The 14,045-nt window shown below is 47.7% G+C and overlaps 1 protein-coding gene across 10 annotated transcripts in view; it reads right to left on the bottom strand.

Annotated features, from left to right (window-relative positions):
- The window catches only part of LOC144147312 (cholesterol transporter ABCA5-like), a 130,131-nt gene that overhangs the window by 105,695 nt on the left and 10,391 nt on the right, over nucleotides 1–14,045 (bottom strand). Inside the window, exon 1 of one of the 10 annotated variants that reach the window (XM_077679423.1) lies at nucleotides 3,668–3,811. The exons of 7 other annotated variants lie outside the window; for them this stretch is intronic. In XM_077679423.1, coding sequence (XP_077535549.1) covers nucleotides 3,668–3,698 — 31 coding nt within the window. In that variant the 5' untranslated portion in view covers nucleotides 3,699–3,811. Of the gene's footprint in view, nucleotides 1–3,667; nucleotides 3,812–14,045 lie in introns of those variants that run through there. 2 more of the 10 variants (XM_077679427.1, XM_077679429.1) reach the window with 2 other exon arrangements.

Consider the following 14,045-nt stretch of genomic DNA (forward strand, 5'->3'; position numbering starts at 1 on the left):
AGATGAGAATACCATTTCCTGGAGGTCATTCAAAACATAATTGCCAAAATAAGTATACAACAAATCTCAAATTAAGAAAAAATTGGTCCCATCTCCCCGCGAGGGGGTCTCGAGTAAATGCGTCGCATAGGGGGTGGGTGTATTGCGTTAACGTTTAGTGTTTGGGGAGTTGGTGGTAGTGAATGCGTTGTATCAGCAGCTTCTTGACGTAGTTTGAATGAGTCAAGGATATAAGGCGCGTTCGTAGCCTCCCATTCTGTGTCGGCTTTGTGGCGCAGTGGGAAGAGCACCATGTACCTCGCGTTCCGCCCGCAGGGTCGAGGGATCAAAACCAGGCGCCGGATAGTATTTTTTTTTATATTGTGTAGGGGGAGGGGTGCAGACTACGACTACGGACGTCAACGCGGGTGACATCGTGAGTTACTGAAATGCTCTGCATTTAAAACAGAAGTAATCAAAAGTAATCATACTACAAATCTGAAAAATATTGTCGAACTTGTTTGTGTGAGAATTTGGGTATGTTTTGATATTTGTTTAAAACCGATGGAAGGTTATGGGCCTACATTTGTAGTTTGTAATTATTACGGAAATAAGGTGTTTTCCAGACGTCACGACGTCGTGTGTTTATATTTGAACTCTGGTATTGCAAGCCAGTCAATGAGGTTAGGAAATTTCTGTTAATAGGCGAACAAAAATAGTAAGTCTGGATGAGGCGAAATTCATAAATGTACTCTGTTTTAATTATATGATGTTCTTTTTTTTAAATGCTTCCTTTGTTGTGTGGAGTCGTTCAATATTTGCTATCAGCCGAACCATCCTTTTCTGGAGCCGGAAATGTTTTGTTATATTAGACTTAGTTGTATTGCTGTACACTAAGCAACAGTAATTTAGTTGGGAGTAAAATAATGCGCAATAAATCTGAAGCTTAACCTTCACAGGAAGTGCGAACCGTGATCTGGATAGTGCACCAGAAACAGCAGAAAGTATTTTTTCGGAGATAGTCTGTATGGTTCTCCCAGCTTAGATGGCAAACGAAATAGACCCCAAGAATTTTGTGCGCTTTAACAATTTCCACAGGTTGGTCGTCAATGTAGACGGTTTGATGCGAATTAACTTGCTTATTCTTTGCCCAGAAAATTGTAGCTTTAGTTCTAAAAGGGTTAATTTTTATTTGATTTGATTTTGACCAAGCGGTTAATTCCTGTAATACTAAATTGCATTTCTGTCACTGCTCTGCACTTCCGACAGTTTTCACATTGAGTGAACGGCTTTAATTTTTTTTAAACTCTTTGGGAGAAGAATCTGCAGACGCGGAATTATCTCAATTTATTAAACGCACCTTTCATACAAAGCATCCCACCCGCTAAGGGGCTACGGAGTTATGATGCTGAGCACAACGACGAGGATTCCATCCCGACAGGGACGAAAAACGAGGCGAAAAACAGAAACACCCGTGTGTCGAGATTTCGGCCCAAGCTATAGGAGTTCAAGCTGTCTATATCAATCCGTAGCCCTCCAGCGCACCTCATAGCCTGGACACTTAAAATCCCCATATTTTTTTTTTGTTTCTTCAAATTATTGCGCCCTGTATATTAAAATGGACAGCCGAGGTTGAGTTAATTGAAGAAAGAAAAAAAAAACTTTAATGTATTTTTACTATCAGCGGGGCCCCCCTGTTCAACTATCAATTTCTGGCTCGCCCCGGACGGTTCGAGACGCAATCCGGTACTCGTTCTTTGCATGCATTCCCATGGCGAGTGTAATCCTCGGACTACCCGCGATCTACCCGCGGCGACACCGACAGTGAAAGTCAAAAAAGCCCCCACTGAATCCAGTTTCAGCCTGCGGTGTGACACGCGGATACCACCCTTCCAACGTAGTTGCTTCTTATCATCATCATCATCATCATCATCATCACCAGCCTATCTACACCCACTGCAGGGCAAAGACATCTCCCATTATTCTCCAATTACGTCGGTCCTGTGCCAACTGTGACCAATTTATCCCCGCAAACTTCTTGATCTCACCCGCCCATCTAACTTCCTTCCACCCCCTGCCACGCTTGCCTTCTCTATAGGGATCCACTCTGTTACCCTTAATGACCAACGGTTATCTTGCCTTCGCATTACATGCCCTGCCCACGAACATTTCTTCTTAATTTCTACTAATATGTCCTTAACCCGCATTTGTTCCCTGAACCACTCCGCTCTCTTATTGTCCCTTAATGTTACCATATTCTTCCGTTCCATTTCTCGCTGAGTCGTCCTCAATGTAAGTTGAATTCTCTTAGTGAGCCTCCAAGTTTCTGCCCCGTAGGTAAGTACCGGTAAGATGCAGCTGTCATACACTTTATTCTTCAGGAACAATGGTAGGCTGCCATTCATTATCTGATAATGCCTGCCGAATGCACTCCACATCCATTCTTATCCTTTTAATTATCTCTGCCTCATGGTTGGGATCTGGGGTCACAACTTGGCCTAAGTAGATATATTCGCTTACCACTTCCACTGCCTCGCCACCTATCTCGAACCGCTGTGCTCTCCCGAGGTTATTGATCATTACTTTAGTTTTCTGCGTATTAATTTTCGGGCCCACGATTCTACTCTGTTGGTCCAGTGCGGTAAGCATGCTTTGTAATTTGTCCCCCGAGTTGCTTAGCAAGGCAATGTCATTAGCAAATCTGATGTTATTTCGGTATTCTCCATTAACCCTTACTCCCACCTGTTCCCAATCCAACGTTCTGAATACTTCTTGTAAACATGCTGTGAATAACATTGGAGGGATTGTGTCTTCTTGTCTGACGCCCTTCCTCATAGGTATTTTACTGCTCTCCTTATGGAGGATGATGGTAGCTGTGGACCCATTGTACATATCCTCTAGTATTCTTACGTAATGCTCATCTACCCCCTGGTTCCGTAATGCCTGAATGACTGCTGAGGTTTCGATCGAGTGAAATGCTTTCTCATAATCTATGAAGGCTATATATAGGGGTTCAGTATACTCAGCGCACTTCTCTATCACCAGATTGATCGTGTGAATATGGTCCATTGTTGAATAGCCTTTACGGAACCCTGCTTGTTCTTCAGATTGACTGAAATCTAAGGTGACAGAAATTCTGTTAGCGATTACCTTTGTAAGTACCTTGTAGGCGACTGACAGTAAGCTGACCGGCCTGTAATTTTTTAATTCCTTCATATCACATTTCTTGCTTCTTATAACGATAGACAAAAAAAAAACGAGGACATGGAACGTTTCCAATATAGAAACGCATTTCATCGTCTGGATGCATTTCACAAGTGATAAATATACAGCGAGAACACCAGCGTTTACATCTTCACGCCCTTGTCTTCGTTTTCCTCGTGTTTTAGAGATACCTTTATATACCCTTGACGTGCTGCTTGCAAGGTCTTTTTTAAAGGAAATAAAAACGGGAGCCTATAAGCGATAGTGGGGTGGACTCTGAAGTTGTTTTAATTGGCCACTCGGGAAGTATATAGGTGCTTCGCCTACAGCTGTAGCAAAACACGCAGCTCTCCATCGCTATAAAGCGTGCACATGTTACACCTGGTGATGCGAGAAACGCGTTAACCCGAAAGAGGCGCCGAGAAGCCTGCTACTATCGGCTGTGACATGCTTTCAAAGGCTGTGAGTATATATGCGTGCTCACCAGCGGGCTCCAGAGCTCTATTTAGGTACATCTGGTTGCAGCGGAGTGGGGCAAAAGGCCTGTTTATACTCGAAGAGAAAGCCGTCGGTGTACACAGAAGGCAACGTATGTTGCACTGAATCGGCGCAGTAGCCGAGCAACAACAATGCCGCGCCGATTGCGTAACGACGGAGCGCAGCTGGAGAGCTTCTGCCGCGGGCAGCGCGCACGGCCCCGGCAGCCTTTATGGCAGCTCCGCGTGGGTACATTGTGTTTCAAATATCTCTCCCCGCCGTGCAATGTGGGAAAGATTGTGCAAGGCTCACTCTGCTCTTCGGTGGACGCGTCTCTCTGCGGCGATGTATGCGCGTCCGGATTCGCAGTTCACGTAACGACAGCTTTAGCTACGCGTTGGGGCGCTGTGCGTGATGAGGACTGACGGGCTGGGCCGAGATACTCACACCCCAAACCGACGTGTGCTTTTAAGGGCGAAGCCTCTTAGGGGCTGGGTATGGCATTTCCTGTCATCGTCATAATCGTCGTCTCATGTAGTCACGGTGCTAAAAACACACCGGGACACTCGTTTACGCCTCGAGCCGCAACACTTCGTAACGCGTACTAAAACAACACCGGGACACTCGCTCACGCCTCTCGCTAAAACGTTTCGTGCTTCACAGACATGACACCTTACCAGCAACTCTGTATACCTCTGCACCCCAACGGTTTCATCTCCGTGGGCAAAAACGCCAAGGCGCCAAGAATACACTGCATGCTTCGCCCCTCCCCAGGTTTCACGTTAGTGGAGATAGCTCGGGATTTTTTTTTTATATTCCTCCCCCACCCCCTTTGTATATATCGAACGAGACGTTTCACAGCTTTTATAACTTTACCAGCAGGAACTGAGAAGTATTCAGTATTTGGGTTCGATTCAAGGCCGTGACGGCCGCTTTTCAGATGGAGGCGAAAAGCAACAACGCCCGTGACTTGAGATTTCGGTGCTCCTTGTTAAATATCTCCAGGTGGTCTAAAATAATCCGCAGCCTTCCACTGCGCGGCTCACAGCCCAGGTGAAACTTCGGCGCGTAGAACTCCCAAAATTTGAGATGGGAGTGATTTGAGCCTGGTATTTAAGTTGGTCCAAAGACAAAGCTAATCTTGCGGGCACGAATATACTGGTTCCTCTTAACGCTTGTGACAGCGCCACCTTTTCAGCGCCTGAAGGGCGAACAGATTGATTGCTGTGAGGCCTTCAGTCATTTTTTTTCTACCGGCCGTTAGTCGTGAAGGTACATAAATACCATTTCGCGGGCTTTATTTAGCGAGTACGACCGAATAACAAAATTTATGCTGAAGAAAGAATAAAAAAAAAAAAACCCTGCAGACTCTAACAGGCATTACGTATTGGTTACGGCTTTAAAGTGTACTTCTGGACGACAAACGATTACTATTTCTCCAACTTATGCCGCAACAACTTTATTCGCCTAATCACAGCACAATGAAGTGCGGCGGTTTTATTTGTGTGTTTCCGTTATATTTTTAATATTGTTAGATCGCGTCTACTGTATACAATAGATTGGTCAGAACCGGACAACGTAAGCCTTTGCAAGCCATTCACGGCCATCTCCCGACAGCGTGCCTGCCCGCTGTGGACAGCAGACTTACAATACTGAAGTTTTGTACCCTGGGTATAATAGAAGTTCTAAATTAAATAAATCAGCATAACTTGCTGTTGGGCGAGTTGGTACAGGCTGACAGGAGTGGATTAGGTGTGGAAGACAGCACGGATTGCACGGTATACTATAGACATCAAGAAAATGTTAAAAAAAATCGTGCATACTAGGCGCATCAATCCGGAGCACTGATGAAACAGTCGATTCCATGATGATGTGCTCCGGCCTGATGGGTCCAATATACGATTTTTGTAAAGCAAAGCTATTATACAAATAGACGAAAGGAAATTCCGGCAGTCCGGTGTATACGCAGAGAACTCCTCCGGCGCAACCCCGTCTGCATGATTGATTGTGGGGTTTAACGCGCCGAAGGTGCACCTGCTGGCTGTGAGGCGCTCCGTCGTGGATGGCAACGGAATTAATTTTTACCACCTGGGGACCTTAAACGTGCGCCTAAATCTCGAACACGCGGGCGTTCTCGCTTTTCGCCTACATCTGAAAGGTATAGCCGCCGCGGCCGGGAACGGAAACCACGTCCTCGGGATCAGCAGCACAACGACTTAGCCATCGGGGCGACATGTGCATGAACAACAAAAAAAAAAAGGTTATGGGCTTAGGAGTAGTCCCTTAGGAGTGCCTATCTAGCAAGGCGAATTACCCAGAGTGAAGGAATATAAATATTTGGGAGTGTGGATAAACGAAGGGGATAACTACTTAAGAACTCACTAGGAGCAACTTAAGGTTCAGGGAAAGTATAATGAAGCATAGAGCGCTGTGGGGGTATAACAAATATGAAATAGTAAGATGAATGTGGAAAGGAGTAATGGTTCCGGGTCTCACGTTTGCGAATGCTGTACTCTGCTTAAATTCGGGCGTTCTATCAGGCCTTGAAGTGAACCAGAGAACGGTAGGACGTTTGGCCTTAGGCGCGCATGGAAAAACAACTAACGAAGCAGTTCAGGGAAATATGGGCTGGCGTCGTTTGAAGTTAAAGCAGCACAAAATATGCTTTGAAATGAGGTTGAGAGCAATAAATCAACGACGGTGGGCAGCTAAGGTTTTTAGGTACCTATACTTGAAAAGCGTGGACACGCAGTGTTTATAAGACTAGAAGGCTAACGATGAAATACGGAAAGAACAGTGCAGAATCTAAAACAGCCAAGGTAACGAAAAAAGAGCCAAGGCAGATTGAAACAAATAAATGGAGGGAAAAAATGGAAGCTAAAACGTCGTTAGAGATTTACAGGGCCGAGAAATTGAACATCAGAAAGGAAAATTTCTACGATAATTCACAGGGCAGCGCTTTGCTTTTTGAGGCTAGAGCAGGTTGCCTGCGAACTAAGAGTTTTGTGGGGAAGTATTCACAAAATGATGGGGCATGTGTGGTCTGCGGAAAAGAAACAGAAACTATGCGGCACATAGTGTTAGAAGGTGAGGGTATCCATCCAAATCTACATGAAGGAAATATTCGGCTTCCAGAAGCGCTAGTATTTAAGGGTATCACAGAGGAAGTTAACTTCAAGGCTGTCGAGGGGACAAAAAGAAGATTAGAATGCTGGTGGACGAAAAGCAGAGAGGGGAATATTGCCTAAGACAGTTACCGCCTGTAACGGAAAAAAAAGTATTTTGTGCCTAATAAGCTTTTTGTGCCTGCCCTAAGCAGCGCTAGTATTAAACCAAGAGTGTATAACATAGGTATATTAGTCCTTTTTAATAAGCTGACATGTCATCACCCCGATACAAAGGGGAAACCAGTAGAAATCATCATCATCATCATCATCATCAGTACGGGAAGAGATATAATTTTTACCATTTGCTCGCTCTCTGCCGTGTCGTCCTAATCCACCCCTTTCATCTTGCAGCAAATATCACGTCAGTGTTGGTTCTTTTAAACGTATTCAAAACCGGCCGAGAACGGGAGTATCCGAGCGGGGCACTCGACCGCGTCGGCACCGTCACTGCAGTGGCGCGAGCGGTCACTTCCATGCGCGCAGTGACGCCAGCGCGGCCGTGTACCGTCACGGTCATGTGGTCCCGCGCTGATGCCAAATTGTGCACGCTGAGAGGGTCGTACGTGCTTGCAAGCTGTGCGCGACAGATTTCAACGCTTCGAAGCTACACATGGGCTATAAGGCGCGCCGTGTAGAGGAGGGCTACGGAATATTCAATTTCGACCAACTTCAGGTTTTGAACAAAGTGCGCCGAAATTCCGACACAGGGGTGTTTTTTGCTTTTCGCCTCCATCTTGAAAGCGGTTGCCGCTCCCGAGAATAGAACCCGCGTCCTTGGGCTCGCAGCAGCCCAACGCTTTAGCCACTGAACCACCGCGGCGGGTGCGCCGGCTTTTTCACTCAGTTGGGCCAATTACTACTTTCGCATTAAGGACTTCCCTTTTCTAGAGACGGTACAGAATGTCTGACCAGAGAAAATGAAAAAAAAAAGTCAAATGAGTGAATGGACGAACAAGGCAGCATGATAATGAAAATAAAGGAAGAGCTCCCAACTGTGCACTTTTTTTTCCGTTTCACTTGCACGTAAGAGTGAGTCATGAGTCGAGCATTTTGTCGAGCAGCGCCAGAACACATAATCTTATTGGAGCGTGAGTTTCTGCTTATCGGAGCGAATCGGGTCGCGTATTTCCAAACGCTTCGCTGCACAGAGCACCCACGTGACATGTCTGTTCACGCGATAGAGATCGGTAATTCAACGGGGTCATTGGCTGCGCCGCAAACCTATAGCTACCTAAGACATACCAAATCGCCATTAATAACAAAAACAACTCCTATATTCGAGTTTAGAAAGGAAAATGAAATTTGAAAAAAAAAAATTAGGCAATGGAAAAAAGAACTAAGAAGCAGACCTGCAGGGGCTCGAACCCAAGGGGTGAGCGCCAGTACTCAGTACTCTACATCGAAGCCACAGAGCCCGAAGAGTGGTCTCGTATTCGCAGACGCTCAAAAGAAGAGCGCGCGCAGTGACATCACACATGTCACGTGGGTGCTCTGTGCAGCGAAGCGTTTTGGAAACATACGCGAGCGGGTCGCGTGCATCACTGGGCACCCCTCGTGTATTGACGCGCTTTTGCTGCCCACTGAGAGTTCGTGACAAAATTAGGCCTTAAAGGTTTCCGCAGCACTTTTTCCAGACCTTCGTGGTATCGGAAATGCTTTTATAGAACGTACCGAATAGAACGTCCAGTGCTTCGATCACGTACCGACGCCAAATGCTGCTGCTTTGCGCGCATTACTCAAAAACTCGCTCAAACATGTTTCTTTTTCTGGATCTTCTTCCAAGCATGAGAATTTTTTGCGGCGACATTCCATTCCCAGATAGGTTCCAGCCTGCCACTTTATGTATATACGCATCCACCACCCTCTACTGGCTTGCTCGGAATACTCTTTTTATTAGCAGGGAAGCTGCTTAGCAAATCGTAATATTTTGTGTCCGCAGACAAAAATACCAAGAAATTGCCGAGCGCGCGCGCGTGAGAGAGAGAAAGAGAAATCACTTCATTTCCCAAGCAAGTTGGCTAGAAACGCGTGGTGGCTGCCGGTCGAAGACTGGTGTCGACGGTGGCGGCTCGGTCAACCAGAAGTAGCTGCACCCCCGGTTGTGAACTGCCCAGCGCGTCCTCCCACTGCTCGGCGCTGGAGATGGGGGGAAAAGGGTCCAGAGGACTGGCCCACATGCCGTGGCTTAGTGCGTCCAGGGAGTCACAGAGGGGACAGTTGGGTGAAGGGAACTCGGAGGGATAGATCTTGTGGAGGATGGATCGACTGGTCAGGGAGTCTGAGCGGTGGTGAGGGATGTGTGGGCTGGGGGATAGCGGCGGCGGGATAGGCGGTGATGCTCCGTGACCTCTTGGTACGAGAGCAGTCGATCGCGGGCCGACCGAGCACCGCGTGGTAGGGAGCAGGAGCGAGCCCAGCACGGCTGGTGAGTTCTCATGCTGCTTTGTGGGCCGCCTCGTTGCCTCCCACCGCAGTGTGGGCCGGGGTCCAGACGATGTCGACTGGCTGAGTAGGGGGATTTCGGAGGATAATGTTGAGTGCCGTAGCCGAAATGCTACCGCGAATGAAGTTTTGAACGGCCATCTTCGAATCAGTGGGGCTCTCCGGTTTACACTCTCCAATCACGAGATTACGTAACTAACAACCCTGGTAGAATGTCTCGTCACAAACATAGTCGATGTATTAAGCCGTTCTTTTCCCGTTCTGACCGATACAAAAATTCATTTTTCCCCAGTGCTGTTCCCGATTGGAACGTTTTGCCGGAATGTTCACCGTTGCTGTCATCCAATGTATAATGATTGCTTTCTCACCTATTGATTATGTATCTACGCGTTCATGTATTGATCTTGTATCCGTACGCATGTCTTGTGGGTGTGTACGTCCCTCTTCTGCTTGGACCACTCAAGGTCCGCAGTATTGTGCAAATAAATAAATAAAACGAGAACCGTTTTCTACTGAGCATTCGCGATAAAGTTGGCTTCGCCACAAAGCGTTTGTACTCACGCACAAGAAAATGCACGGAATGAGCCCTGGTCGTATAGTACAGCGGCTCTGGCTAGCGTATCACAAAGTGTTCCGTTCTGTGTCGGCAAATGCCGTATTTCTTCCGAGGTATTTCCAGGAAAGTGTGAAAAAAGTAATCGGAATGCGGCAGGACGCTCGAAATTTGTCGCCTTTGTGAGAATGGTGCTTCCCCCTGGGTGGTTCCTTGACTGTCCGTGGACTATCCAGGTCTCGTAAGTAAAGTAAGGCTAGTAGGCGCTAATTCATACTTTCCGACTTGGTGCCTGGCGTGTTACTTACGTAATCTCTTATTGCCTTACTCGCTCCTTGCCTCGGCGGCGAAGGCGTTGTGCTGCTGACCTAGACACCGGGATCAAACCCAAGGACGCGGGTTCGATTCCCTGCCGTCGCCGCCGCTTTTCTGGTGGAGGCTAAAAAATTCCCCGCATTTCCCCGAGGGGAAGAATGTGAAAGTGCGAATGCACGAGTTGAATTTGCGCGGTTCGGTAATGTTCGCGAAAGAGTAGTAGTAGTAAAGCTTTTATTTGGGGAAGGGAGGGCTAAAGCCACTTGGTGGGGAAAATGGGATATGAAGGAGGGGATTACACAGGTTTCTTCAGTTCCAAGCACTTTTTCTTCTATTCACTGACTGTTCGGAGGCTTCGCCGGGGTCGTCCTTCGTCAGACTACTCGCGACAGACCACTTTTGGTTGCAAATTTGCCTATTTCGTGTAATAAAGACTTATCTAGTGCGGTATGTGCTTCTTGGTGTATGGTGTTTAGATCAATGTGTCGAATGTTGTCTGAACGATGTGCATCGAAGAATGGGCATACACATACTAAGTGGTGAAGGTCTGCTTTGGTGTTCGTGTTACAGTAGGGACAATGTGGGGGTGAGGGTGTTGTGGGGCCCTTTGTCCACTTCTGAATGATATGTGGGGTGTAAGCTGCATTGGCGCAAATCTTGTTGATGAATACTTCTTCGGCTCTTGTTAATGAGGGCATGTTAGCAAGGTAACCAGATGGTGTCACTTGTTCGTACTGACATTTCTTGCGCCTCTTGAGTCGCTGGATGAGTAGGGCAGGTGAAGTAGCCGGGGTATAAACCAGCGGAGGGGTAACGTTAAGACTCTCCTGCGCCGCTGCGTGAGCGGCCTGGTTTCCTGGGCTGGCCTCTTCATGACCCGGTGTCCAGTCGATTCGGATGTTCACTTTCTGGCTCTTTAGTAGTTCCTTAAGCAGTAATATGGAGTTAACAAGTGGGTTGAGTGAAAGGGGTTTTCGTAGTTCTCGGATTGCTGCGAATGAATCTGTCAAAATGCGCACGTTGTGCGGTGGTTTAAAGTCGATTTCGTAGCAGATGTGGTTAATCGCGCTGTTTATGGCGTGTAGTTCTCCTTCTAATGCGGTTCCATCGTTTTGGTTGAAAGATATCTGCCCGTTAAAAGATGAATTTTCGGGGCATGTCCATGCTGCACCGATATGTGTGGGAGTCACGCTTGCATCCGTGAAGATATCAATTTCATTTGGCAGTTTAGACGCCATCAGGTAGTGAATACGTTGAGATCGGGTTGCTGGAAGAGCCCGTGGGATTGGCTTGCTGAGGTGGCTTTCGATGTTGTTTGATATCGACCAGGGTGCAAGGGGGATGGGTAGCTCAATTGGTGGTGCGGGTTTTTGTTCGTCCCATGCCGTGAGGAGCAATCCTTGGCGGGTGAGACCTCGTTTGCGGTCTGCTTGGTCTTTTGTTTCTTTCATCACAGTAACGATGGGAGGAAGTGCCACTGCCTGCTCAAGGGCTGCCTTTTTTGTGTGTATTGGGAGGCCCGTTATGGTACGCAATGTGGCCCTGTGGAGCACCTGAATGTGTTTGGTGTTGGTCTTATTCAACTCATAGACAGGGGCTCCGTAAGCTAGAGTGCCAATTGCGACCGCACGTGCCATCGTTAGGCAGGCTTTTTGATTCGCCCCTCCGTGTTTGTTGGAGAGGCGTTCTATCAATTTCAGCATTGGCTTCCATTTTCGTCTCAGCTCTGCGATCCATATCTTGGGGCTGTTACAGCTGGCTAGCGGGAGGCCGAGTAGCCGTACGTGCCCTCGTTTCATTTGTATCTCAGTGTCACCTATATACAGCAGGTCATCTCCTGTGGGCTGAGCTTTGTTCGTGCTTGAAACCATGCGAGATCACACACACACACACAACTACAAAGAAAGAAAGATGCATTTATTCACAGACACCTATTTGTGTTGTCGTTGTACTTGATTGCTAGAGCGGATCTCAGCTTTGAAATTTCGTGTCAGTACTCCTTTAAGCAGGTGCATTAGCCCTTCTCACGCCCGATTCTTGGCCAATCCCCCACGTGGGTATGTGCCATGTCAGCGGCCAGGCAGCGCGCGCCCATCTCCCCCCGTTGCCAAGGAAGACGAGGAGATTCCTGGCCAATCCCCCACGTGGGTATGTGCCATGTCAGCGGCCAGGCTGCGCGCGCCCATCTCCACGTGCGCGGACATCGCCGGTGGACGCAGGTTCAGGGTCGCTTAAGAAGTGCATTGCACTTAAAAGCGAAAACTCCCGTGTGTTCGAGATTTCGGAGCACGTTAAAGATGCCCAGGGGGTCCAAATTAATGCGGAGCCTTCCACAGGGCACGCCTCATAGCCCAGACAGGGGTAGCTTCGGCGCGAGGAAAGAATTCGGAGAACGATTTCGAATTATGTCGTTTAATACCGCATAATGTCGTTTAGCAAACCATAATTCGAATTCGTTCCTCGTGAGTATGCTCGTGCTCGTCTTTTTGCTCGCACACACGTATGCAAATGCTGATCAATAAACTCTTAGGACACCTAAGCCCTTCTCATGGATCGTGCATGCGAAAGCATTGATGCCAAATTAAAAGCCGCAGAACGCAGGGTTTCATTTGTTGTTTCTTCTTTCTACGCTGAGTGGAGCAAGGTTACAAAGTCTGCCCTGGCCCATTGAGGCCGGCCAATAGGAAAGTGTCATTTCCAGCTTGCTGAGGAAGACAGATGGAGAGGTAACGTTTACAACTTCACTTCCAACTAATTAGGAAAATAAATGAAAAGCGGGGTAATGATAGAGTCATCTTAGCATCCAAACGTCATATGTAAGATTGTATTTGGGACAGCTCTGGTAAAACAATAATTACATCTGTCTTCTGCTGGGCATTCGTGATAAAGTTGGCTTTGCCGCCCGGCTTTTTTTTTTGTTGTTGTTGTTGTTGTTGTTGCTTCGCAAAACAAAAGTGTACAAAACTTCAGCCATAAAGAGCTTCGCCTTTAAGTTTCGACATTACAACGGAACGAGTACATATGTAAAGTAACTCGAACTTTTTATACATATGGATTTTTTTAATAGTCCGGAGTCCCACAGGAAACGCCTCGAAATTTTAGTCACTGAAGATGAGTCGTCACTGTTGGCCCACAGTCTCAGAAAGTGACGCAGTCGAAGCTGCGTGCCTCCACATCGTACAAGAGAATTAATGGAGGAATTAATGAATTTATTTAGTAGGGAGAGGTCGAACACCTCGTGCGGAAAGGTGAGGAGGAGGAGGATGAGGAGGAGGAGGAGGAGGAGGAGGAGGAGGAGGAGGAGGAGGGAATAAACCAGTGGGCGGAGGGGTTGAATCTCTAGGCGTGTCCGCCCCGCACACGGACCACTTGATTTCGGTCATTTTTACTGGAGTGAGCTAGCTGCGTCGCTGGCGCAGCAGATAGTCGAGGGCATATCTCTGCACCGCACACGCCGGGTACCGTGGGGAATCCTCCTACCCTGCTTTGAAGTATACGCTGAGCAAGGTGCAGACGCTGCAGCACTGATTCAGGCCTTTGGCAGAGGCAGCGTGAAAAGCGGAATTCGCGATAGTAGGTCAATGGCACGCAGAGGTGGGTATCTGCGGTGAGAGTTCTGCCACTCCGACCAGAGTTGTCGGTGCATTCTGTTACAGAGATAAGGGCATTGCTGTCTTCTGGAGTGAAACGCAGCGGGGTCGCGTAGCGTAGAAAGTGACCTGCGCTGGCGGCTGCATCTGATCAAATATTGCTTTCTATTCCAGAGTGACGTGGCAGCCAATTGAAGGACGATGTGGTGGCCTGCACGCTCTGCAGTCGCTGCGTGTACGCCAACTTGGTTACATTCGCAACGGAGCTGACTGACGTGGCCATGGATAGTTCTCCTGGAGCTTGTAAGGAACAACGTG

This window comes from Haemaphysalis longicornis, unplaced genomic scaffold (genome assembly GCF_048455015.1).
Source record: "Haemaphysalis longicornis isolate Haplotype H1 unplaced genomic scaffold, Haemaphysalis longicornis Haplotype H1 scaffold_7, whole genome shotgun sequence".
NCBI lineage: Eukaryota > Metazoa > Arthropoda > Arachnida > Ixodida > Ixodidae > Haemaphysalis > Haemaphysalis longicornis.